This window comes from Toxotes jaculatrix, chromosome 12, assembly GCF_017976425.1.
Source record: "Toxotes jaculatrix isolate fToxJac2 chromosome 12, fToxJac2.pri, whole genome shotgun sequence".
Lineage (NCBI taxonomy): Eukaryota > Metazoa > Chordata > Actinopteri > Toxotidae > Toxotes > Toxotes jaculatrix.
In genome coordinates, this window is record NC_054405.1 from 26,050,482 (window position 1) to 26,074,187 (window position 23,706).

A 23,706-nucleotide genomic window follows, 5' to 3' on the forward strand; every position below is an offset into this window, starting at 1 on the left:
GATGAAGGCCGACACCAGGAGCAGGCTGTACACAGTCAGGTGGGTGGCACAGGTCTGCAGCGCTTTGCTGTTCAGCACCTTGTTTTTACTGTTCACACACACTGCAGTGATTTTCAGGTAGGTGAGCGTGACGCTGCAGATGGAGCCACCATCCTGCCGGTCATGATGGTGGCGTAACGCAGCGGGTGCAGTACAAAGACTTGAAATTTAATTTACTGATACACAGATTTGTACGATGGCCGCCTGGTTTTAATTTAGCACTGACACATTTTCATCAATAAACTGGAAATTTAATCCTTAACAAACATGATTTTCTTTACATTTATTTTGCATCATCACAGGTTTCGTTGTTTCGTATGTTAAAAAAAAATGAATCATCATGGACAAAGGAATTTTCCAACAACACTTCACAAGCAGCAAAGGCTTCTTTTATTACCACGTTTATGTCAGACCCTGTTGGTTAAAAGGGTGAACTACTTAAGAATAATAACAATAAATCCTGCGATTTATATATATTTATTATCTTATCTCTGTAAACAGATCTGATCAGGAACATGCACACAGATACAAACTAATGAACACAGCAGAGTTCCACCGTTAAGACACTGCAGTTTGTCAGAAACTTGACTCACTAGAAATATTTATGTCATTAACTTTATTGATCTTGTTCCTTTGGCCATGTCCACTTCTTCCATTGAAGAAAACAGGTCTGGGAAAATTTAGAAAAACAGCAAAGACAAGTGCATTTCTTCAAAATCATGTTTGTAAAAACTTTTTTTGTGTTTTATATTATAATGACGGAAAAATCGTTCTGGACTTGAACAACTTTGACAGGAATTTTCGTATCTCTTTTGACTGAACCCCATAGATAACGGGGTTGAGGCTGCCGGGGATGATGTGAAACAGAATGGCAGACAGTTTCCTGTAGTCTGAGTACTGAGGGAAGCGATGAAGGATGATGATGAGCATTCCACATAAAAGCATAATTAGATACACAAAGAGATGAGTGCTGCAGGTCTTCAGGGCTTTCCTGTTCAGAGACTTGTTCTTACTGGTCAGACAGACCACTGTGATCTTAGTGTAGGTGAGAACCATGCTGCCTATAGAAGCTGTGAACAGCACCACAGTGAAAGTGAGGCCATAGATGTTATTGATTACCACACTCTCACAGGAGAGTTTAAAGAGTGAGGCGTTGTCACAGAAGGGGTTTGTGATCAGAGTCCTGCACCGGTTCAGCCGTATGGTCAGACTGAGCAGAATCCCCACCAAAACAAAGGCCACTCCCCAGGCAGACACTGTCAGCTTCATCACCATTCTGTTGGTCATTATGGCAGTGTAGCGCAGGGGATTACAGATGGCCACATATCTGTCAAAGGCCATGATCATCAGCACTGTGTGGGAAGTGGTGCCGAACATGTGTGTGGTGAAAGCTTGAATCACACATTCAAAATAACTGATGAGTCGTTCAGAGGGAGGCAGCAAGATGTCTGACAGCAGCCGGGGCACCATGATGGAATTTCCAACAATGTCGTTGACGGGCAGGTTGCAGAACAGGAGATACACGGGCTGGTGAAGGTTCCTGTCAGTGAAAACCAGGACAACGATGCCTACATTGATTAGCATAATGATCAGGTAGCAGAAAAAGAAAAAGAAAAAGACGGGGTAGATGGAAACCTCTGTGACCTTTAACCCCTCCAGCTGCAGGGTGAAGCTGTTGAATGTGTAGTTTTCCATCAACCTGAAACAAAAGGGTCGATGCTCATTTGTCACGTGTAAGATTTTTCAAATCAAGACACAAGATGAGTAAATACGTCTTCTGTGATGAAGGTTTTTGTAAATGTCAACAGAGAAGAAAGAGCTTTAAACTTTAACCACAGAAAATCAGCATTACAACCGTTTGTTGCCAGACTCAAAACATTGGAACAGTTCAGTGATTTTAATCATTTAAAGAATTTAAAATTGACCTTTTGTTTCTCTTGCTGTGCAGTTACCAAAAATCCACCTGCCAAGCTTCTGCCAGAGGACCGCAGCCAGTGCCTGCATCTTTATAACGAGAGCTCGTCATCTGGGGAGGTAATGCACAAAACGTAAGGCCAAGTCATCGAGCCGGTCGCCACGGAAACTGTCAACAGACAGGCAACGCTGCTTAGCCAACTGATGGGCTGCCAGTGGTCAGAGTCGGCTGGTCGTTGCGGAGAAATTGAAGAAAAACATCTGGGAGGCGTTCAGTCAAACCGTGATCAGCATGGTAGCTCACCACCACTGGGCTGTCACTGAATAGGTTAGTGAGAAGCAAATTGATGTCTGTGTGTCCGTCTGCTGATTGTGTCCTATCTCCTCCTGATTCCTCTGGGGTCTGTTCTCTGTTATGGACGGTTCCTGTCTCTCTCTCTCTCAGAGTCTCCATCTGTTTCTCTTTTTCCTCATCTTGAGATCATGGTCTTTCTCATTTACATGCATCTCTCTAAAACCTGTCCCTCTGTTAAACCCGTCCACCTCGACGTGTCCTCTCTCCACCTGGCTGCTCTGAGCTGGTCTTGCCTGAGTCTGTGTTTGAGTCTGTCTCAGGCCTGACTCTGTTTCTAAGTGTTTGCCACTGCTCTGTGTTCACAGGAGATTCAAAGCTGAAAGGTTTGGCCACAGAGATGTGAAATGTTCTGTGCACAGCAGAAACAGGTTGAACTTGGTTTGGATTAAAGGTCAAACACAAAGGTATGATGGGTTGGGGAGTGATGTAATGTGAATATGACCTCACTGTTTCACCACTTGTGTTTTTGTTGTTCTGCTGTTGTTACAGAGACAGTTTGTTAATTAGAAGCATGAGGCCGAGGGAGCTAAGCGACCTCCCCTCCCTCCCAGCAGCTGGCTCACACTCTCCCCAGAGGGGTTTAGACATTCAGACAACATTCAGACAACACTCGGACTCTGAGGATTCAACAACTTTTATACCACACAACATCCACAACTTTGTTTGTGTGAACCACAGTTGTATGATGTGGAACATCACAGAAAGATGGACTCAGTAGTTTGTAGTTTTAGAGTTTGCAGAGGTTTTCCATCTCTGCCTGCCCCACCTGGTTTATACGAAGACCCTCTTCACAACCTGTGACCCTATAATGGAATAAGTGGGTACAGGAAGTGGACAGATTCTCTTTTTAGGTGTTTGCTCTCTTACCTGTGTCTGTATAATATGTGTCTTTGTACCATAGACCACCCAGGCCCGTGTATACCTGTGTTGTTATTGGGCTGTAATCAGTGTCCTGGAGGCCTCAGAGCTCCCAGGTGTCTCAGTGACCAGCAGGTAAATAGAATTAAACCTGCAGTGAGGCATTCAGGGGCCGACGGACAGGGAGCCGCTCCGTGTCTCTGGAGAAACTCCGGCCTGTAGAGTGAGCTTCACACTTTCTTTAGACCTTATTTTTCGTGTCTGTGGGTCCAGAACACGATCAGCCTAACTTCGCACAAAGACTGGAAGCAGGAAAATCCACCTGTACCGCTGCTTCCTGTTTTTGGTGAGTTTCACTTTTGTCCTTTTCTGTTTCCAGATCTTTTTCCTGTTCGCTGCAGTGTGGGCCAGTTTCTCAGCAGCCAGAGGTTCATCATGTGTTGTTGTTGAAGCGAGTCCATGTAGATCCCAGGAGCCTGATCCCAGAAGAGTTTCCTGTGATGAAGCTCGGTGACTTGGCCTCTGTCTTTGCTCCCTCAGGGCTAATTACCATCGGAAACTGTTGATAAGTGTTTGGTTAGGAAGCGGCTCACAGCGGAGCTCATTAATGATGATGATTAACACTCGTTAGTGGCTGCTGTGGTAACTGGATCACACACTGATGAAACTGTTGGACCATTAGGAGGCCGTGCAGTCCCCTGAGCTCCCAGAATGCAACAGTTGAAACTGACTCTGAGTTTGTGACCAAGCAAACACAGTGAGTCCCTTCAGGGTCCGTACAGAACAAACATGAAGAGGTCACATAAGTCACTAAACACTGTGTCCAGCTGAACAGGTACACCCAGCTTACACTGTTCAACACAAGGTGAAGCTTCCAGCCTTCATGACGGAGGATTTGCTGCAGAACTGTTAGACTGGGTTAGTTTTATCTCGGTGCTCCTGATTAACAGCTGACTGGAGTCCACTGGGACAGTCTGAAACTTTCAGGTTGACTGTCAAAGAATTTTGTTTTCACTTTCTGTCTCTCGTTCCGATCCCAGACTCTTGGGATAAGAAACACTAGTACATTCCTTCACAGGTACATTATTTCCTGATAAAGACAGATGCTGTTTCCTGAGAAGGAAGAAAGAGCTGGGCCCTGTTTCCCAGGAAGAACACAGAGGCTCAAGGCAATGAAATGATGAAGTGGCTCAAAGTACAAAACTTCCAAACTGTGTTTCATACTTTGTACAATACTTGAGTAAAAGTACGCAGTTACTTTCCACCTCAGTCTTTTCTGACATGCAGGGGAATCTGTCACAGGTGATAGAAACTGGTGTGGGGCGCCACCTGCTGGTCACATGACTGCTCTGTCAGTTTCATGATGAACATTATCAATACTTCCATCAGGTGGTGATTTGAATGATCAGTTTACAGCAGCAGTGATGTGGACCTGAGTCTGTTGTTGTTGTTGTTGTTTACAGCTGCAGCAGTGAGTCTGTTAATCCCTGTGGATCCCACACGGCTCTGTCCCTGTCCCTGTCCCTGTCCCTGTGCTGAGTGACAGCAGACTGAAGGAAACTCTGATGACGTCTTTCATTCCTTTCTGATGTTTTACAGGTGAAACAATCACACAGTCACCACAACGTGCAGCAGTAAGGTCGGCCGGACTGCAGAAGCTACACGGTCACAGGACACAGGTGGTGGGACGTCCCCCCTGGAAATCACACCTGTGAGCTAGACGTACGAACCAGAAGCAGTAAAAACAGTTCAAATCAGACAACATACAGTCATAAGTGGATAACAACAGGAAGTGTGAAAAAAAGTGAGACAAACACAAACAGGAAGCTGAGTAAATGAGAGCAGGCAAACACGTGGTGGCTGAGTGTGATGACGACATCTGTCTCATTTTACAGTTTTACAGTTACAACACTAAGGACTGGCCAAATTATGGGGACGGCCGTGGGCAGCAAGTTAAGAGTGCGGCTTTGGACTTTGGACCGGCCTGAGATCGGAGGGTCGTGGGTTCGATCCCTCGACCAAGTGCAAAAAAACGAATGCGGTGGTGGTGAAGGAGACGCGCCTCCCCTGTCTCTGTGACCATGGCTGTGGTGCCCCTGAGCAAGGCACCGATCCACCCCAGCTTCCCGGGCGCCTCGCTGGGCAGCCCCTCCCCCACATGTTTCAGATGAAAAATGGTGATTCAGTGGCTGAGAAATGGTGAATTGGTCCTTTTTAGTTACGTCAGGTGTTTTGTACTCGTTTGGTGCCGTGTGTTCCCCAGGTACGCGACACACACGCACCCGGCCATCATGAATCATCAGACCAGGCCACCTTCTTCCATTGCTCCGTGGTCCAGTTCTGATGCTCATGCGCCCATCGTTGGCGCTGTCGGCGGCACACCGGGGTCAGCGTGGGCGCCCTGACTGGGCTGAGGCTGTGCCGCCCCGTACACTGTGTTCTGACACCTTTCTATCAGAACCAGCATTAACTTCTTCAGCAGTTTGAGTAACAGTAGCTCGTCTGTTGGATCTGAGCACGCGGGCCAGCCTTTGCCCCCCCACCCGTGCATCAGTGAACCTCGGCCACCCATGACCCCGTCTGTTTACGTGTGAATGTTTCGTTTTAGAGCAAATATTCAAAAGAAAAGCCAGAGAATCATTCCAAATCATCCTCTGGGGACCATGAATATCAAAGTGTCATGGCTGTCCATCAAATACGTGTTGAAATATTCCAGTCTGGGCCTAAGTGTTATACTGCAGTGTAGTCACACTCTGAAAACACATGATCTGTGTTAATGTATGAACAGTGTCTGTCACCGTAAAAGGTGAAAGAGAAAGTAACAGGAGAAAGAGAGAGAGAAACAGTTGGTGCCTTGAGAACTTTGAGCCGTTCTGAGGCAGAGTTTGTTCGGGAAACTTGTTTGAATCCTGTTAGTTCTTCTGTTTATGGGCTGTAAGATTATACACATGGGACATTCCTGAAGCTCACTCCCTTTCTCTTTCTTTCTCTCTTTCTGTCTTTCTTTCTTCTTTCTTTTTTGGTCGAATTCCTTCAAATTCCAGTTCCTTCCTTTCTCTCTCTCCCTGTCAGAGTGAGCATGCTCAAAGGGCTGGACGACTGAGTAAACACCACGAGAGAATCTGAGCTGCAGCAAAGTGTGAGGAGGAAGCAAAGACACGGACCTGAGCCGCTGCTTTCACAGTGAGTCTAAACAAATCCTTTCTGTCTCCCGTCTCTGGGACATGTCCAGCTTTTCCTGGGAGTAAAGTTAAACTTTCCTGCTTCAGTAGAGCTGGTGTCTAAAACCAGAAAATTTGCCGGTTCTCTCACTTTTCAAACTTGAACACGAGTGTGAGGAAAAAGTGAAGTAAAATGAGAGGATTCATTGAGTGCGCTGCTGTTTGTTGGTCAGAAAAACCCATTGTTGGAAAGTACATTCACTGAAGTGCTTCACTTAATTATAGCTCTGGTGTAACTCGCTGCATTCCAGAGAGAAATACTTTCCAAACACCGCTGGTTCCTTATCAGCACAGCGACTGAACGCTGACAGTTGCTTCTTAATGCCTTTACTTTGTGGAGCAGTCGCTCAGTATGTCACAGTGAACTGTGGCCACGCTGGAGCTGGACCAAGCAGAGCTGAGCAGCTGTCAGACACACACACACACACACAGTCAGGTTTATGGGATATTGTGGGCTCTGAGGATAAAGTCCACAGGCTAACGGAGCCTCTCAGATCACTGTTGGACGAATTAAATGACTTAAAGAGAATGAAAAAGATACTAAAGAAGCTCAAAGTCAGCATGAGACAGTGGACGTGTCCTCACAGCTCTCTGTTTTCTCCATCATTGGTCGTGGAGTGAAGCGCTGCTTCTCCCCCCTCTCCCCCCATGCTCTCTCCTCTTGGCCTGATCTGGCTGAAGAACATCGATGTGTAGTGACTCCATCGTTCTTAAACTTTACGTCTTTGCTGCTGATTTTGATTGTGACTGAATGAGGTGACGGGTTTGAAGAAGTGAACGACGAGGACGCCTCTCCTGAGCTTTGGAAAAGATAAATGACAGTTGCCCCCATTTTCCCTCTGACTTGTACATAGAGGTGCACTTCACCGATGTGATATTTTAACAGGACCAAAGCCTAAAACAAACACAGCTACCTTCCTCTCAATGTGAAATCATTCAGAATTATTAAGTGATGAACATAAGACATAACATGTTCAGCCAACACCTGGATCTGCCAGCGACTCCCTGTAAATCGCAGCAGCCCAGGCAGGATTATCAGTCTGGGTATAGTTACTCATGTAAACAAACAGCACAGTAAACATGGTTGGCAAGTTTGTTGAAGTGCAAATACAAACTCCAGAAGATGTGTCACGTCTCTGATCCTCGGCTGCTGATCTGCGGGTCGGAGGCTGGTTTGTCCACTTTGTTTTCCTCTGAAGATAAGAAGCTGCTTCCTTCCTGCTCCTCTGAGGATAATTGCCACCTCTTTCTTTCTCTGTCTGTTCCATTGTTTTCTTTCCTTTTCATGGTCCCAGTTATTTCTGACAACATGAGATCAGGGCCTTGGTCTTTGGAGAGAACAAACTCTCAGGTATGCTGTTGTTTTCCTTTGCTGCTGTATAAACAGATAATGAATGACTATAGTAAAATACAGCTGATAAAGGAGGAATGAAAGCAAACACTGAAATGTTCTTGTGTCTGCTGACAGATGCAGTGTGGTGTGAAACGTTTATCCACTGCATCAGAACTGAACTGAGGTGGATCTGAAGCCAGTGGGATCTCACACACACTCACAGCGCGACACATTACTGTTGCTGCTCTGTTGGTTATTAAAGTTTATGTGTGTGTCAGACCTTCATGAAAGCTGTCCTGTCTCTGCGTCTTGTTTTTCTCCCCCTGGCTGATGCTGCACTGATTTTCCTCTTGGCTTTTGTCCAGAGCTCAGGCGACTCCCTCTTTCCCTCTCTCTCTCTCTCTCTCTCTCTCTCTCTCTCTCTCTCTCTCTCTCTCTCTCTTTGTTTCTTTAACGTGCTCAGCGATCCTGTAGCCATGTTTGTACAGGACGACTCCGACGTGAGTGTGTGCGATCAGCAGTGTGTGTTCATGTTATTAAAGTTATTGTGTTGGAGCAGTAGGATCTGAACAGCCATGTTTCTGACTGCAGCAAACACTGTGTGTGATATCAGCCTGTGACATACCGTGTGTGTGTGTGTGTGTGTTTCAGGCTTCGTTCAGCTCTTCACTCTACGTGTGGTAGAAATCATCATGGGAGCCAACGACCCCAACGTGAACTCTGACCCCGCGGGGTCACGACCTTCTGCTCGGCAGCAGAGTCTCTTCAACAGCATCAAGGTTTGTCTGTGCTTCACATCCAGACAGAAACGCTGAATCACACACAGTTTAGTTTAGTTTAAGGTGCGTGTGCCTGAGAGTCCATGACACCGAGACACCACGTGTGCTGAGAGTAACAGCTGCTTCAGTGTCCTGACTCAGGTGAGTCACTGCAGATGTGACAGGTGCAGTAGTGGTAACCAGCACATTAGCTAAAAGCAAAGCCAGCTGCAGCCGTCAGGACTCTGGGATCTGTGGGAGCTGCTGTTCTCCAGGTTTTCTTGCTTTCGTGGAAATCCGTGCTCCGCTGAGCAGATTTCTCTCGTCTGTGGAGACGCTTCACATCCTGAGGCCGTCCTGGTATTGTTCTCCTGGTAAACATTTCCCCTCAAAACAGCAGATCACATAACTGATGAGTTCACGCACTTTCACTTTTCAGGCGTCCGTCTCTGATTGTTGCTGTTGTTACTTCATTGCTCTGAAAAGAAGTTTGTAGAATGGAGATTTGATGATTTGAACTCAGTGAAAACCTGCAGATGATCGAACCCCACGGCCATGATGAGTCCCTTTATTGACCCCCTGTCCTCCTCTCCTGCCTCCTTACCCAACTTTCTGCCCCCCCACCCCCCCCCCCACCCTTTTCTGGCCTTCCTCCTCCTTCCTTCTTTCTGCAGTTCTTTGTGTTTTGCCACAGTTTGCTGCAGCTGGCGCAGCTCCTGGTGTCGGGCTACATGAAGAGCTCCATCTCCACCATCGAGAGACGTTACGGCCTCTCCAGCCAGAAGTCAGGGCTCCTGGCAGCCTTCAACGAGGTCGGAGACACTCTGCAGTTTGTTCTGAAATCAGTGCACTTACTGTTTGCAAGGGGATTTTTTTTGATAGTGTCAATTTGTAATTTTGAAGTGAATTTCCATTTCCAGCTGCTCAGACAGACTATGTACTGACCACATGCATGTGTATGTGGCTTCATTTGGATCAAAGCCTGCTTCAGAAATCTGTGGTCACAGGGTCGTCTTCAGCTGCTTGTAGGACACATGTGGACGGATCCGATCTGTGGATGCTGCTCCGTCTTCTGTCTTTCACTATCAAAGGAGCATCATCCACACAGACTGACCCCTGACAGTAAAGCATTGCTTTACATCATCCCTCTGTGTCCCTGTGTCTCTGTGTCCAGGTGGGGAACACCGTCCTCATCATCTTTGTGAGTTTCTTTGGCAGTCGCGTCCACCGCCCACGGTTCATCGGCGGCGGAGCTCTGCTGGCCTGCCTCGCCTCGCTGCTGATGGCACTGCCGCACTTCTTGAGTGGACTGTACGAGTACACCGACCGCATCAGCTGTGAGATAACACACACACACACACACAAATTCTTGTGACTGGACTGAAGGACATTATGTATTAACCTCACCTTCCCTTCTTTTTCCCATCAGCCTCCAGCGATAACAGCTCGGGCCTCTGCCAGTCAGAAAGCCCTCTCACGTCCTCCTCGGCCGATCAGACGTGCGCCCAGCAGGACAGCCGCGCCCAGCAGGGCGTGTACCCTCTGCTGCTGCTGGGTCAGCTGCTGCTGGGTATCGGAGCCGTCCCCATCCAGCCCTTCGGCATCTCCTACATCGACGACTACGCCAGCAAGAAGAACTCGCCGCTGTACCTCGGTAAGCCTGCTGAGGGAACGGTGATGTGTGTGCTTTCTACCAGGGTGCAGGTTCATTAAAACCATTTTAATTCGAGAAAATAGCCCATGACCCGGAAAAGTCGCAGCTTGCCAGAATGTCAGAGCCAAGCTTACCTACACCTGCTCTTCTGCTCGTCACTGATTGGCTGACGGAGACACAGGCAGTGAGAACACCGAGAGTCCTTGAAGGTGGAATGAAATCCGACAGGTGGGAGAGTGAAGTCGCTCACGGGTCATTAATGAGACTCATGTATGTTACACTGCTGTTAGTTCCTGACATGAGACACAAGAAAGGACAAGTGTAAATGGAGATTGGACAAACCTTTCTGGTTTGCGTGTCTGTGTCTGTGTGTGTGTGCTGATCCTCCCTGCACAGCTGGGCAGCTCCACCCTGATCTGGGCCTGTTTCAGATATTTTCGTTGCTGGGTTCAGTCGTTACAGTGTTGGAGCTCAGATCATTCAGATCATTCTAATGATGCCAGACTGAAATCCAACGTTATCAAAGAGGAACAGAAGGTCACGCTTGTGTCTTGTGACCCGGCCGCTGTCAGGAATGTTGCAGCCTCCGTGTTACATGTGCGTGTCCTGCAGGGTCGCACCAGCCTGTGGTATCACATACCAAACATATGGAAAGAGTCTGAGGCTGAACCTGATCCACACACAGGAAGTCAGGACTAACGACGCCTGTGCACTGCTCATTTACTGTGACTGTGTTTTTATACGTCTCATATGTCACATGTGTGTGGAAGGTCGTCTCTGCTCAGGCAGAACAAAAAGCAGGGATCTTTCTGTCTTTCTTTCTGTCTTTCTCTCTGTCTTTCTTTTGTCTTTCTCTCTGTCTTTCTTGAGTGAAGTTCAGTTCATCAGCAGTGTAGTCTCTGTCATCAGCGTCTGTCTGCTGAGCCACAGTTAGGACAGTCAGAGAGTTTTCCACTTTAAATGAAGTAAAAGAACCGTTTCAGGGCTGAAAGCAGGACGACTGGACCTCAGTGACTCTGTTTCTCAGCAGCTGTTAGTTTTTATTCTCGTCGTGTTTTGCAGGCATCCTCCTCGCTGTGACCTCCATCGGCCCGGCCTTGGGATTCATCACTGGCTCCTTCATGCTGCGCTACTACGTCGACTTTAACAGATTATCCAAAGGTGAGGAGACACTGCGCTGATGGCTCACAGCTGGACTGAAGTACTGTATACTTCCTCCTCTTTGCTGAAGTCACACTCATTTATAACTTATTTAAAAGGAAAGGGAGCATTTCCTGCATGAGGCGGTCAAGTGTGAAGTAAAAACTGTGAAAAGCTGATTAATGTTGGTCATTGTCTCTGAGTAACAGCTGCAAAAGACAACTGACAGTTAAAGTCACAGGAAATAACAGTTTATGCTGCCGTCACACAGACGCTATGAAAGGTTTTCACTCCCCTGACTTCTTTACACATCGGATGTTATTTGGCCGCTGATTTATTATGGATTGTTAGTCGAGCTGTGCATCGGTGCCAGCAGTGGACAGTGGACAGTAACAGAACCTCAGTGAAAGTTTAAGACGTGATAGAAACACGACCAATCCTAAATCTGCCTGGATGTGTTTGAAACTCTGAGGAAACACAATGTTCCTTATTTAATCAGCACAGTGTGAAATGAACCTGCTCGACCCAGAACGACGGATGAACAAACACTCAGGTACACAACAGATCAAACAGCTCAGAGCTGGATGTTGGTGGAACGTTGAATCGCTCAGCGCTGAGTCACTGACTGTTTAACAGCTGGTTTCTTTAATGCAAACAGTAAATTAACACCCTGCTGACGTCCTGTCATTCATGTGGGAAACAGACGTGTAGGAGCAGCACTGAGCCCTCAGGGTTTTCACACACAGCAACAAACACAACTGGAATTGGATTTGATATTGACAAGATGTTTAAAGATGTTGTTTTTACTCATGAACAACAAAATGTGACAAAAAAAAACCTAAAGGTGTGGATTCAGAAGTTGGACAGATAAGATCAAACAGCTCAGTTCACTCTGAGGTTCGTGAACACGGTCAAATTTTTATGACACAGATTTGCTGCTGTAGAGACACAGAGAGTCACACAGAGAGTCACACAGAGACATGTCCAACATTAGCCACAGAAAGAAGCTGCAGAATATCACTGAATAAGGCCGAGAACCTCTGGAACATGTTCCAGCTCTAAGTCTGGACCTTGACCTGAAATGTTCTGCAGAGTGAAAGGAATCACAGAGCTCATCAAAGCTCATCATGTTTCAGGCTCAGGACTCGACAGTGCGAGAGTTTGCTGATGTTCAGTTAAAGTCAGACTCCGTCAGGATTAATGGAGCTCAGGTTTCTCCTGAGACCTGTTCAAACAAAATCCAGTTTCCTCATCCTGTGTGTGTGTGTGTGTGTGTGTGTGTGTGTGTGTGTGTGTGTGTGTGTGTGTGTGTGTGTGTGTGTGTGTGTGTGTGTGATTGGAGGGAGGAGGTGATTGTGTAACTGAGTGTGTGTCTGTGTGAGTGCAAACATTATTCAGGCAGGAGTCTATGTGTTTATGCATGCATGTGTAATATGTATGTTTAGAAGGACGTGTGTGTGTGTGTGTGTGTGTGTGTGTGTGTGTGTGTGTGTGTGTGTGTGTGTGTGTGGACAGTGAGGACATTGTTCAGTCTTCACTTGTTCAGATTATTTTTTGAGAGTTAAAGTTTAATTTCAGGATCACAGCTACAGCAGCTTTATTTTACTTATGTGGTTTTATTTTTTTAAATGAAATGACCACGTCCCTGTAAAGCAGATGCTGTGAGGTTTCTAACAGGTGCAGAACTACAAATTCCTGTGTGAACATATACAAGTGTCATAAGGAACTGAAGGATCGTCTTGTCACGAAGCTCCTTTTGTTCTGAACACAAACCGGCGTTTTATTGTCGTTGCTGTCGAGTGACTCATTAACAGTTGGCATGTTGTTTTATTCACGGAGCTTTAATGTTGACGTACAGTTTGGCAACAGCTGATTAGAGGGTTAGAGAACAATCTGATCTATTATGTACAAGCAACGTATGTTTGAAGATGTTAAAACAGAGTTGTGTTGTGCTTGTGTCCGACTGTTGTGTTTTTTAAAGTGTAGAACCTTATAAATCCAGGGTCAGATGTTTCTGTCCTCGCTGTCAGGGGGGCCAGCGCGGGGGGCCAGCAGGGGCCAGTAGGGGCTAATGTGACACTGAACTTTTACCCTCATATGGTGCCGGAGGTAAAAACAGCAGCATCAGCTGTTTGATCAGACACGTCTGAGCTTCCAGCTGTGGCCTTGTGAATAACGACTGATGTTGTGAAACATAAAACACGTTCACGTTCTCGGGCTTTCACACCTGCCTGTTCTGTTCTGTCCGGTAATTTACTGTGATCGTTTCATTTGAGTTTCCTTTGCTTTTCATCTGTTCTTCTCTCCAGACGAGGTCGAGCTGGAGCCCACAGACCTGCGCTGGGTGGGGGCCTGGTGGCTTGGCTTCCTGGTGGCCTCCTGCCTCCTCTTCCTCACAGCGCTGCCTTACCTCTTCTTCCCCAGAGTCATGCCCAAAGAGGTGAGATGGGAGAAAAAGTTCCTCCTGATGTAAAGGTTGCAGTGGAAGCTCAGAGACAGAGATGACCGCTCAGTGTGTCCTGTGTGGGCTTCCATAGCTCAGTTTGACTTTGATTTCCTCTCTAAACTCTAGTTTTCTTACCGTGCAGCCGCTGTGGTTTGGTTTAATTTGTATGTGGAGGTCAGCAAAGGTGATTTGTCCGTGCTGTTCCTGACATGGGCAGACATCACAGTATGACACACACACAGAAGTTCAAGTTAAATTAACCATTAACTCACTGCGGCGACTGAAAGCTGATCACTTCCTGCTGGGAAACTCTGTGATTACAGACTGCACCTGAATGCAGCATTGGTTTTCTCTCTGAGGTGAACGGTTCAGTCAGTGTGGGATGGATGGAATCAGTAGAGTTATGGAATTATCCGGAGTGTGGAGGATAAAAACGCAGAGCAGTAGTGTTGGAGATGCCTGAGATATTGATACAATCTATATTGGAATATATTGGAAAACAGAATCTACAGGAAACAGGAAACAGGAAACAGTCGGTGGAACCTGTGGTTTCCTGCACGTGTTTGTTTGCTTGCTTCAAACAAGCATCTCGATGATGACAGCTTATCTTTATCACACTCACTGATGTGATAACGACCAACTGAGGTCAAACTGTAACAGCCACAGGATTTAATGACCCTCGGTGCAGGGAGTGCACACAGGGGAGGAGGGTTTCACCCACATGCAGGCGAAGCACCAGCAGCGTGAGCCTGAACAGCAAACTGCCTCGGTGGTTTGGCACCGTCCCCACAACAAACACAACAATTAAATGATCCACTTCATCCAGTGATTGCTCAACAGATTTCCACAGAACATACACCAGCAAACTGTGGCCAGCTTTCAGTTTGAAACACCAGATATCTGAGTGAACAGGTCAGAGTTGGTGCTGTGATTCAGGACCTAACACTTCACACTTCAGCTGTGACCTGGTGTTTGTGTGACCAGTGTGTAGCTGAGATCAGAGAGCCAGATGTGCATGATGGGATTAATCAGTCCAGATCCTCAGATTACACTCGAATCTACAGACAGAATTTTGGTGCCAGTGTCTTTGTCAGATAAAGACACCATTTCCTGAATTCCACACATTTTTCTAACCACCGTGTTTGGTCCCAGAGGGTTGACTGTGGTTTACTTTCTTTACTTTAACCTCTCAATGATCTGAACGCTGCCTTAAAGTGTAAAATTAAGTCTTTGATTCCACAGTTGTTGCATCCTGACTGAGAAGTTGCAGTAAAACTCTCTGACTCCATGAGAAGTGATTTTAAAACAGAAAGTTACTCTGAGGTTTGGCTTCGCTCAGATGTTCACTACGACTCTGGAGTGTTTATTTGAACGCAGGACATCATATCAGCAGTGTTGAGCAACCTCCTGGCACCAGTCACGGCCGCTCTCTGAAAAAACACTGGCAGTGAAAGTTTTTTTGTCGCTGAGCCAGAACGACTCCATGAACTGAAGCAGACTTCTCCGCTCTCGGCTCAGTGCAGCATCCCTGGCTTTCACTAACAGGAACCATCTGGTAACTCGTTGTGTTTATAACTTATCAATAGAGAAAAAATGTCAACTGAGAATCCACAATGCATTTTCCCATCATATCCTGGAAGCTGCAACACTAACTGCATTGTGCAGTAACAGCCAGCATCGGGAGTTTAATCTGGCACAGAGGCCCAACGAGCTCTCACTGCGTCCGACCACTGATGTTTTCTAAAGCAGCGTCTTTCTCACAGTTTGAACAGTGACACCTGCAGGACGTCTCAGTCCTGATGCTCTTGGTCCTTCTTTAAAGCTGCTAATGTCAACATGGAGGAGCCAGATATTTCCCTCAGGAGCTGGTGGAGACCAAACACAGAGCTAAAAGCGCGGGGACACTGGACTCAGAGTCATCAGATGGACTCAGAGACCGCTCCAGATGAAGGATCGTGTTGATCTGTAACAGCTGGATGTGGAAATGAACAGCTGCTTGGGAAGTTCAGAAGAGCTACAGAAAATGACCTGAAGTCCAAACATGTTTCCGTATTTTTTTTCAGACACTGGAACAATCAACAGATAAACGAGGAGCTTCAGCTCAGCAGTCAGCCCCCGGCTGAGTTCTCCTCCTGGAGGTTAAGATCTGGAGGGCAGCTCAGACCACCTCTGAGGATCTGATTAAACATTCAGCCTAGTTTCAGTGTTTGTCTTTGTTCAGTGACTTAGACCAAACAACATGCTTTTCCCAGAGATCTCACTCAATGCAAAGATAAATTCCTCTGCAGTTACAACAGTTCATAACACAAGCCACACCACTATCCAGAGTCTGACAGTCAGAGGCAGCATGCAGGGCCCCAGACTCGCTAAAAGTAGCAGCAGCTACAGACTGAGAGGTTTCAAATCCTGCAGAGGACAAAAAAAAACCAGTCCAGCTCTGATTTTCTGTTTCCATATATGTGCAGGACGATGCAGACGACATTGAGTCCAGACCGGACACTAAGCAACAGACGAACCCGCTCCAGGAGCTCACCCTCCTTCAGTTCCTCAAAAGTAAGAGTCTTCTTTTCCTCTTCTCTTTCCTGTCTGAAGGAGCTGCAGCAGAGGAAAGTGCAGGGCATCGACTCTGACCAAGGGTCAGAGCGAGAAGCAGAGTGTCTGTATTTTAAGGTTTCAGCTGACACTGAGCTTCTGACAGTTTTATTGCTGCTGTGTGCCCATGCAGAGTTTATGGTTTATTTTCCTCTGAAATATACTGCATCAGAACCTGAGCAGCAACATGTCTTTCCAGAGACAGCGTCCCTGTTTCTGTGGCTGTGAACAGGTTTCACAGTGACACTGAAGGTTGTTCTCTCTGTTCTGAAACGCACACCTGTCCTGGCATCTCAAAACCTGGAACATTACACCACAGCTCCTGCTCTGGCTACGTTATAGACGGGGTAATTTGGGTGAAGTTGCCCTTTATGGGTGAAATTCTCCATCCATTGGTCCTAATGTGTCTTTCTGTCCACCACTGTCCCTCAGGTTTTCCTCGAATCGCTCTGCGGACACTGCGGAGTCCCATCTACCTGCTGGTGGTGCTGGCGCAGGTCAACCTGGCAGCGCTGCTGGCCGGCCTCGCCACCTTCATGGCCAAGTTCATAGAGAGACAGTTCAACCAGACCGTCTCCTTTTCCACCATGATGATAGGTGAGAGTCCACATGGGTCTGTGGCATCCGTCCCCTGGAATGTGTCGCAGCAGTTTGGATCAGCTGTGACTGAGGCCTCCGTCCTCTCCATGTCTTTCTTTCAGGAGGAGTTGGTATCCCACTGGCGGTGCTGGGCACTGTGCTGGGTGGAGTTCTGATGCGGAGACTGAATCTTTCGGTCAGTGGTGCCAGTAAGTTGTGCACCACCGCCATCCTGCTCTGCGTGTTCTCCGCCTCACCGCTGCTGCTCATTGGCTGCCCCACCCAGACGGTCGCCGGGGTCTTTCCGCCCAGGTACTGCGTCGGACAGGCAACAAACCACCCGACCCGATCCTGTTCCACGTGTCTTTCTGTGGGGCTGGATCAGCTGTCACTGTGGGAAAACCTCATGTTACAAAGGGCCGCGCGTCAAAACCCAGATCCACAAACAATGAGCTAACGTTAGCCTGTTCCTAAGCTAACGGGGAATTACATGGACAGCTGAGAGGGAAGAGATTTTACTGCTGCTGCAAAACACATTTCATCACTAACAGAATTCATTTTGCTGCTTGTAGGAATCTGCTTTCATCACCGTGTGGGAATTAATGTCATCACAGAGAATTCATCTAATTATTTACAGGGAATTAATGGAATTAACGCGTCTTTTAGTTAGTGACAGTTTTTATTATTTACATTCCTGTTTAACAAAGAAAAAAACTATTGTGATAAAAGGGAACTGCTTTTATGACTGAAGGAGAAGGAATGAAGGAAAACCAGTTTTCTGTGTGTGTGTGTGTGTGTGTGTGTGTGTGTGTGTGTTTTCAGCACTGCTGCGTTGTCCTGCAGTTCTGGCTGTCGGTGTCCTCAGGACGCCTTTAACCCGGTGTGTGGTTCAGATGGGATGGAGTTCAGGTCTCCCTGTCATGCTGGCTGCACCGCCTCAGTGATGGACTCCAACAACAAAGTCACAGTGAGACTCGCTTTATCATTTTACTTTGAAATCCTCAAACCATGACATCGTCTTCTCACGCGTGTGGACTGAGACACTTTTCTGCAGTTTCATGTTGTGGGTTTAAATGCCTGGGAGCTGCTGAGCTCCGTATGTCTGTGCTGCCAGCTCCTCTCTGTTCAGGGTAAAGTGGACGTCACACCACGTGGTTTCATGAAAAGCCTTTTGTCTCGCTGTGAGCTGCAGGCAGCAGAGACTGAATTCGACTCCTGGTTTAAGCACAATCGGTCGTCTCTCTGTCTCACAGTCTCACAGACAGAATTCCAAATAGCTCGTCCTCCTACTTCAGATTCTGAGGAAGAGCTAAGTGAAAACAGGCAGCGTTCATAATGATTAATATTCTCGGTGAGATGTGTAGATGCAGACTGAAGCTGAGGACACACATTAGCTGTTTAAATAAGCAGGCTGACAGTCGGAGCAGGGAGCTGTGGTTTGTCCTCTGAGGAGCAGGAATGTGCTGAGGCTGAGTATCAGTGTCATCAGGCTGTTGTCAGTTTGTTCTCAGTGTGGTGATCAGATCCTTCGCAGAGGATGAATATGTAGAAGAAGTTTGACCCTTTGAACTCTGACCTGCTCAGTTTGGGTCCAAATATTTCTCATAACGGAGACAAAGATAAATGTCCATAAATCTGCTCAGTGATCAGGAATCTAACTGTGCAGCAGGTCTCTCACTGTGTTTCCATGAATATCATGTCTTTGTTTTGTAGTCTGTCCATTTTTGACATTTCTAAGGCCGGTGTAATGTCCCATCGACACCGGCGCCGTCCTCTGTCCGTTCATGTACAATCAGTTACTGTGCTGGAGCCTGTGAACACGCAGGGAACATGAGACTGTCCTAGGACATTTGCAGTGTCACTGACGTGGCAGCCGATGGCATCTTATTGTGAAAAGAACAATATGAGGCGAGTCTGGCTGGAACATGCAGCCCATTGGCTGTGAACACAATGATTCACAGATCAGGGGAGTAATCTGAAATCTGAGCAGCAGAGAGGAGGAAATCGGTTTCTGATTTTCATTATAACACCAGAGAACATAAACACATCATCAGTCAGTGGAGTTTTCATCTTCATCTTTTATTTTGTAGTAGTTCTACATTTCTAAACAGGAAAAGGAAACACACATTGAATGTTGGACTGTGAGTGACTGGTCAGATGTTTGACGGATCTGAAACCTCTCTGGTAAAGTCAGGGATTTAATAATCACGCTGATTATTCTGATTACACTGAATAATCAAACAAGCGTTTTCAGAGGAAGTGACTGAGGTTTACTCAGCTGGAGAAAGTCTTCCTCACCTGGTTTCAGCATCACTCTCCTCCCACCTGCTCCCTGGAAGTGAAAGTGATGAGTTCACGTCAGGGCAGCGACTGGTTACACATCCTCCCCCACAAACTGTGTGTGTCTGTGACGTTCACACAGCTTCTTTTCTTCATTTTAAAGCAGCTTTAAACTGGACACCCGCCGCTTCCAACGTACGAATCAGGTCCTGATAAAACTCTGACTGGTTCCTGCTGGAAGGAAACAGAACCGTGGAGAAAACAGGATTTAAATTGTACTCTGAAGTTCTGGTACCTACAGTACCTACAGTACCTCAGAGCTCAGAGCCAGCAGGGCTCACGTGTCATGGATCTGACTCAGATGGTTTGTTTTGAGTTCACTGTCACATGTGACCAGGAAAAGCATAAACTCCTCATATTCCAGAAGCTGAACACAGAGAATGCTGCTGATTCATTCATTCATTCATTCTCTGCCCGTTTACCGTTGTGTCTCATGTCCTTTGTTAAATCAACGTTTCCTCAGCGTGTTTCCTGACAGCGTGTGTGTGTCTGCAGAACTACACTGAGTGTCGGTGTGTCGGCGGTCTCGGCTACGCCTCTCCTGGGACCTGTGGCAGCGGGTGTGCCCACCTCCTCCGTCCCTTCATGGTTCTGCTGGGTCTCACCAGCTTCATCGCCTCCTTCTCCCAGACGCCGTCATACATGATGATACTCAGGTATGAACATGTGACACTGAGTCGGAGCATGTGGCCTGTGAACGTCAGTAAAGCTCCAGCAGCAACGTTTGCAGTGGTGGAAAGTAACTAAGCACATTTAGTCAAGTAAAGTTCTCAAGTACAGATTTGAAACACTTTATTTTACTGTGTGTTTCTGTTTTATGCTGCTTCTGCTCCACTTCTACTGCACTTCATTCATCTGACAGCTGAAGAAATTAGAGACAACAACTGAAAGCTGCTGACAGGAGGATCAATGATCTGATCAGAGATCAGTCACAGGAGGATCAATGATCTGATCAGAGATCAGTCACAGGAGGATCAATGATCTGATCAGAGATCAGTCACAGGAGGATCAATGATCTGATCAGAGATCTGATCAGAGCTGATGGTACTGATGAGCTGGGATCTTGGACACTCTCAGTAGTGATGGGGAATATTTGCGTTGTTGCATCGGTGGGTGGAGCACGAAGTTTCCTCTCTGTGACAAACGTTGGTAACCATGAGAGAAACATGGTGAAATGTCACGTCTCTGACTGTCTGAAGACCAAAGTCTCACAGTCTGACATGTGCTGTGACGCACATCAGAATACAGCAGCAGCACAGTGACCACACACACACACACACACACACACACAGAGTAAATACCACGTTTACACGAACAGCCGTGACTTCAGAGTGGACTCTCACGCCCTCGCTCTCTGTAGACTTTATTGTTTTGCAGTTTTTACTTTCAAATTGAATAAATTCATGTGAATCACACAGAACACGTCTGTCTTCAAACTACCAACCTCAGTGAGCAGAGGAAGCAGAGCAGCCCTCTGCTGTGACTCAGCATCTTTGGCGTCGTGATAGATGAGACGTGTCACGCCGTGTTAATCTGCGTCTTTTTACCTTTGACCAGGTAAAGTTTAGGACACACGTTGTTTCCGTTTCCTCTGTAGCGCTGATTCACAATCATGCTGAGTCACACATTTCATAACTGATGAGTCGGACATAGACAGATTTCATTGGACCAAACGAGACCGCTGTTATCACACAGGATCACGTCCACTGATCAGATCTGAATCCTTTGAAATCTTCATAACTTCCGTTATAAATAAAGTTTAAGTTCAGATCTGAGATCAGCTGTTGTTGGACCAGAAATCCTACAGTTTTTAATGAATGCTGATGACCTGTAGCTCCAACCTGAACATGAGCTGAAACACTGATTATTGATTGATATTGATTGTTGTGATTAGACGTTTGATCCTCAGCGTTAGCGTCTGTCGGAGGTCAGCACGGTGTGAGGCGCCGTCGGCAGCGGAGCCGCAGCTTTAAAAACACGGCTTCCATAATTCAGTGTTTCCATCATGAGTGTGGACGTGTGTGATCAGTCTGTGTCTTTACGTCCAGTGAGTCCAACACGTCCTCGTCCTCCTCAGCCTCGGTAAACGTGTGCTGCAGACGCTCGGTGTTTCGGTGTGGGGTTGATGCACAAAGTGAAACTGAGGAGCGGCTCACATCTGCAAAGCATTCACATCATGTCCAGATCTCTCTGACTCGGCTCCAGGAGAAAACTGGACCAAACAAAACTATCATCACACATTTGGGATCATTGAAACGTTGTCATGGGAGGAGGGTGGGTCAGGAAGGGGAGCAGTCTGAAGGAAGGGAACTTTTATTCCTTTATTTGTTCGTGTCCTTCGCCTCCGTTCAGGGTTTCCTTTCACTCGTCCCATTTGAGATTTATGGTTTAAAAAATAGTTTAAAACTTTCCTCCGGTCACGTGATGCTCAGCCGCCGTCTCACCTGTTCTCCGTTTGATAATCAGCCCAATGCTCTCAGAAGATTCAGGAGAAGTGAGAAAGAATCCGTCGCACTGAATCAACAAATGTGTGAGCGACGTGTGTACGTCCGGGTTTGAAGGTCTGTGACTCAGAACGTTATTGTGGTGTAATTATCAGCCATCAGCATTCCTGCCGCTCGGCTCTGTTTCAGCACGTCTCCAAACCAAACACAGGCAGGGAGCATCCACCTTTACCATGAATGTGATGTTTGTGTCTCTGCTGCAGGACGGTGCCCACAGAGGACAAGTCTTTCGCAGTGGGGGTTCAGTACATGCTGTTCAGAGTGCTCGGTGAGTGGACGTCCATCAGTCATTCGGAGACACGCGTCCCTCAGCGCGGTGGTCTGTGGTCAGAGACCTGCTGAAGGCTGCCTGCCGCTGATTCGCTGATCTCAGATCTGTTTCTCTCACCTGTGTTTCAGTGTTTGTTGGTTTAGTGTTTATGATAAAACGTAGGTAAGGCTCTCACACTAAGCTCCATTAATCACATCACGACTGGCGTCTCAGCCACACCTGCTTTTTCTCACGGCTCGAGAACACAACGAGATGATTGAAGCTTAGCGTGAAGCTGTTTGTTTTTATTCACATCATTAGCGTAGCGAGCACCTGGATGTTAGCGTGCATCCAGCACAGAGCTCCACAGACTCTACGATGCTGGATGCTAATGTGCATGAAGAGATCAGAGCTTCATGTGTTCACGTCATGTTTGATTATTTGTCAGATAAATGCTCAAAAATCAGATTTTTCTTCTGACAAGTTTGATGAAATGTAAAAGAAAAAGGAGCAGAGGCTAACGACAGCAGCCTGAGGGAGATATCATGTTCCTCAGAGGATGAATCAGAGTCAGGCTCATTGTGTGGTTCCCTCCGTTAAGCTTCCTGCTCTCCAGAAGATTAACCTTTAATGAAAGTGATTCCCTACATTTCTTTACCTTCCCTCCGTCGTCTGTCTCCGTGCAGCGTTCATGCCCGGCCCCGTGTTGTACGGCAGCGTCATCGACACCACCTGCATCCTGTGGGGCAAAAAGTGTGACAAGCAGACGTCCTGTCTCTACTACAACCTGGACCGCTTCAGACAGAGGTGAGTCCACAGCAGTCCACTGTAACACACTGAGGTTAAACCAGTGATGTTCTGTAGAGAACGAGTTTGAAAAGCAGCGTCTCACAGTGTCAGTCAGTTCAACGTGAGTCTCAGAGACTCGGCCTCCGACGGTTTTATTAAACCAGTTTAACCTGCAGGGTTTTCATCAGACGTCAGCACAATTTACGACAAGTGAAAACAAGTTCGCAGCGTCTGCTGATCACTTTACCACAGAAATGAACCGGGGAGAAAGTACGAGCCAGAATCAGAGGCTGAGTCTGAGAAATATTATCTGTCAGTGAAAAGTGTGGGAACAGTAAGGAATACACTTTATTTTGAAGTCCAGAGTGTGTCCTTAGACGGCAGCAGCACTTCAGCATGTTGTACCTGAGCTGTCAAGGACATGTCACAGCAGGCATGTTTTTATTTCACAGAAACCTGCGAACTTCGTAAACTTATCAGTTTATCTGATGATCTGAAATGCATCCGGAGGTAAATACACCGGGAGCGGCACGTTGCCCAGGTTTTGTTTTGCATCGTGCTTCTTTCGTCACGCTCCACAGATCGTAACTCACAGCATCCAAAGATGCTTATTAGCGTGAAGTGTCTCACCTGTCACACCTGTGTGTCACACATCAACATGTTCACAAAGCTCAGGTCAAATCTGAACCGTTCACTTACCAGAAACAAGTTTGTAGATTTGTGCTGGATCAGGAAGTGAACGTTACACAAAGTGTACGTGCTGTTTGCTTTGCTTCATCCACAACATCGTGATGGATTTATGAATTTCAGTATTTCAGGCCTCATTGCAGTGAATCAAATAATCGATGCAGTTTCTTAGAAGGCAGAAAGTCCAGGAGTTTCACTGTCACGATGCAGCCACACCTGTGTTTGTGTGTGTGCAGGTTTCTGGGTC

At 46.9% G+C, this 23,706-nt stretch overlaps 2 protein-coding genes across 3 annotated transcripts in view; one reads left to right on the forward strand and one right to left on the reverse strand.

The window, feature by feature from the left end:
- Positions 1-789: 789 nt before the first annotated feature.
- LOC121190497 (putative gustatory receptor clone PTE03) lies at positions 790-2,103 on the reverse strand. The gene is made up of 2 exons (XM_041051288.1): positions 1,965-2,103; positions 790-1,738 (listed from the first exon to the last, which is right to left on the reverse strand). Exon 2 carries the CDS (start codon positions 1,732-1,734, stop codon positions 790-792), a length of 945 nt encoding a protein of 314 aa, XP_040907222.1. The 5' UTR covers positions 1,735-1,738; positions 1,965-2,103.
- Positions 2,104-2,635: 532 nt separating this feature from the next.
- Positions 2,636-23,706, forward strand: part of slco2b1 (solute carrier organic anion transporter family, member 2B1) — a 21,604-nt gene continuing 533 nt past the window's right edge. Inside the window, exons 1-16 of one of the 2 annotated variants that reach the window (XM_041052108.1) lie at positions 2,636-2,712; positions 6,239-6,349; positions 8,372-8,499; positions 9,153-9,290; positions 9,653-9,815; positions 9,908-10,132; positions 11,195-11,293; positions 13,582-13,712; positions 16,184-16,271; positions 16,743-16,907; positions 17,012-17,201; positions 17,712-17,856; positions 19,725-19,885; positions 21,937-22,001; positions 22,670-22,790; positions 23,696-23,706. The exon at positions 23,696-23,706 is cut by the window's right edge and continues 533 nt beyond it. In XM_041052108.1, coding sequence (XP_040908042.1) covers positions 8,413-8,499; positions 9,153-9,290; positions 9,653-9,815; positions 9,908-10,132; positions 11,195-11,293; positions 13,582-13,712; positions 16,184-16,271; positions 16,743-16,907; positions 17,012-17,201; positions 17,712-17,856; positions 19,725-19,885; positions 21,937-22,001; positions 22,670-22,790; positions 23,696-23,706 — 1,789 coding nt within the window. In that variant the 5' untranslated portion in view covers positions 2,636-2,712; positions 6,239-6,349; positions 8,372-8,412. Of the gene's footprint in view, positions 2,713-6,051; positions 6,350-8,371; positions 8,500-9,152; positions 9,291-9,652; positions 9,816-9,907; positions 10,133-11,194; positions 11,294-13,581; positions 13,713-16,183; positions 16,272-16,742; positions 16,908-17,011; positions 17,202-17,711; positions 17,857-19,724; positions 19,886-21,936; positions 22,002-22,669; positions 22,791-23,695 lie in introns of those variants that run through there. The other variant, XM_041052107.1, reaches the window with a different exon arrangement.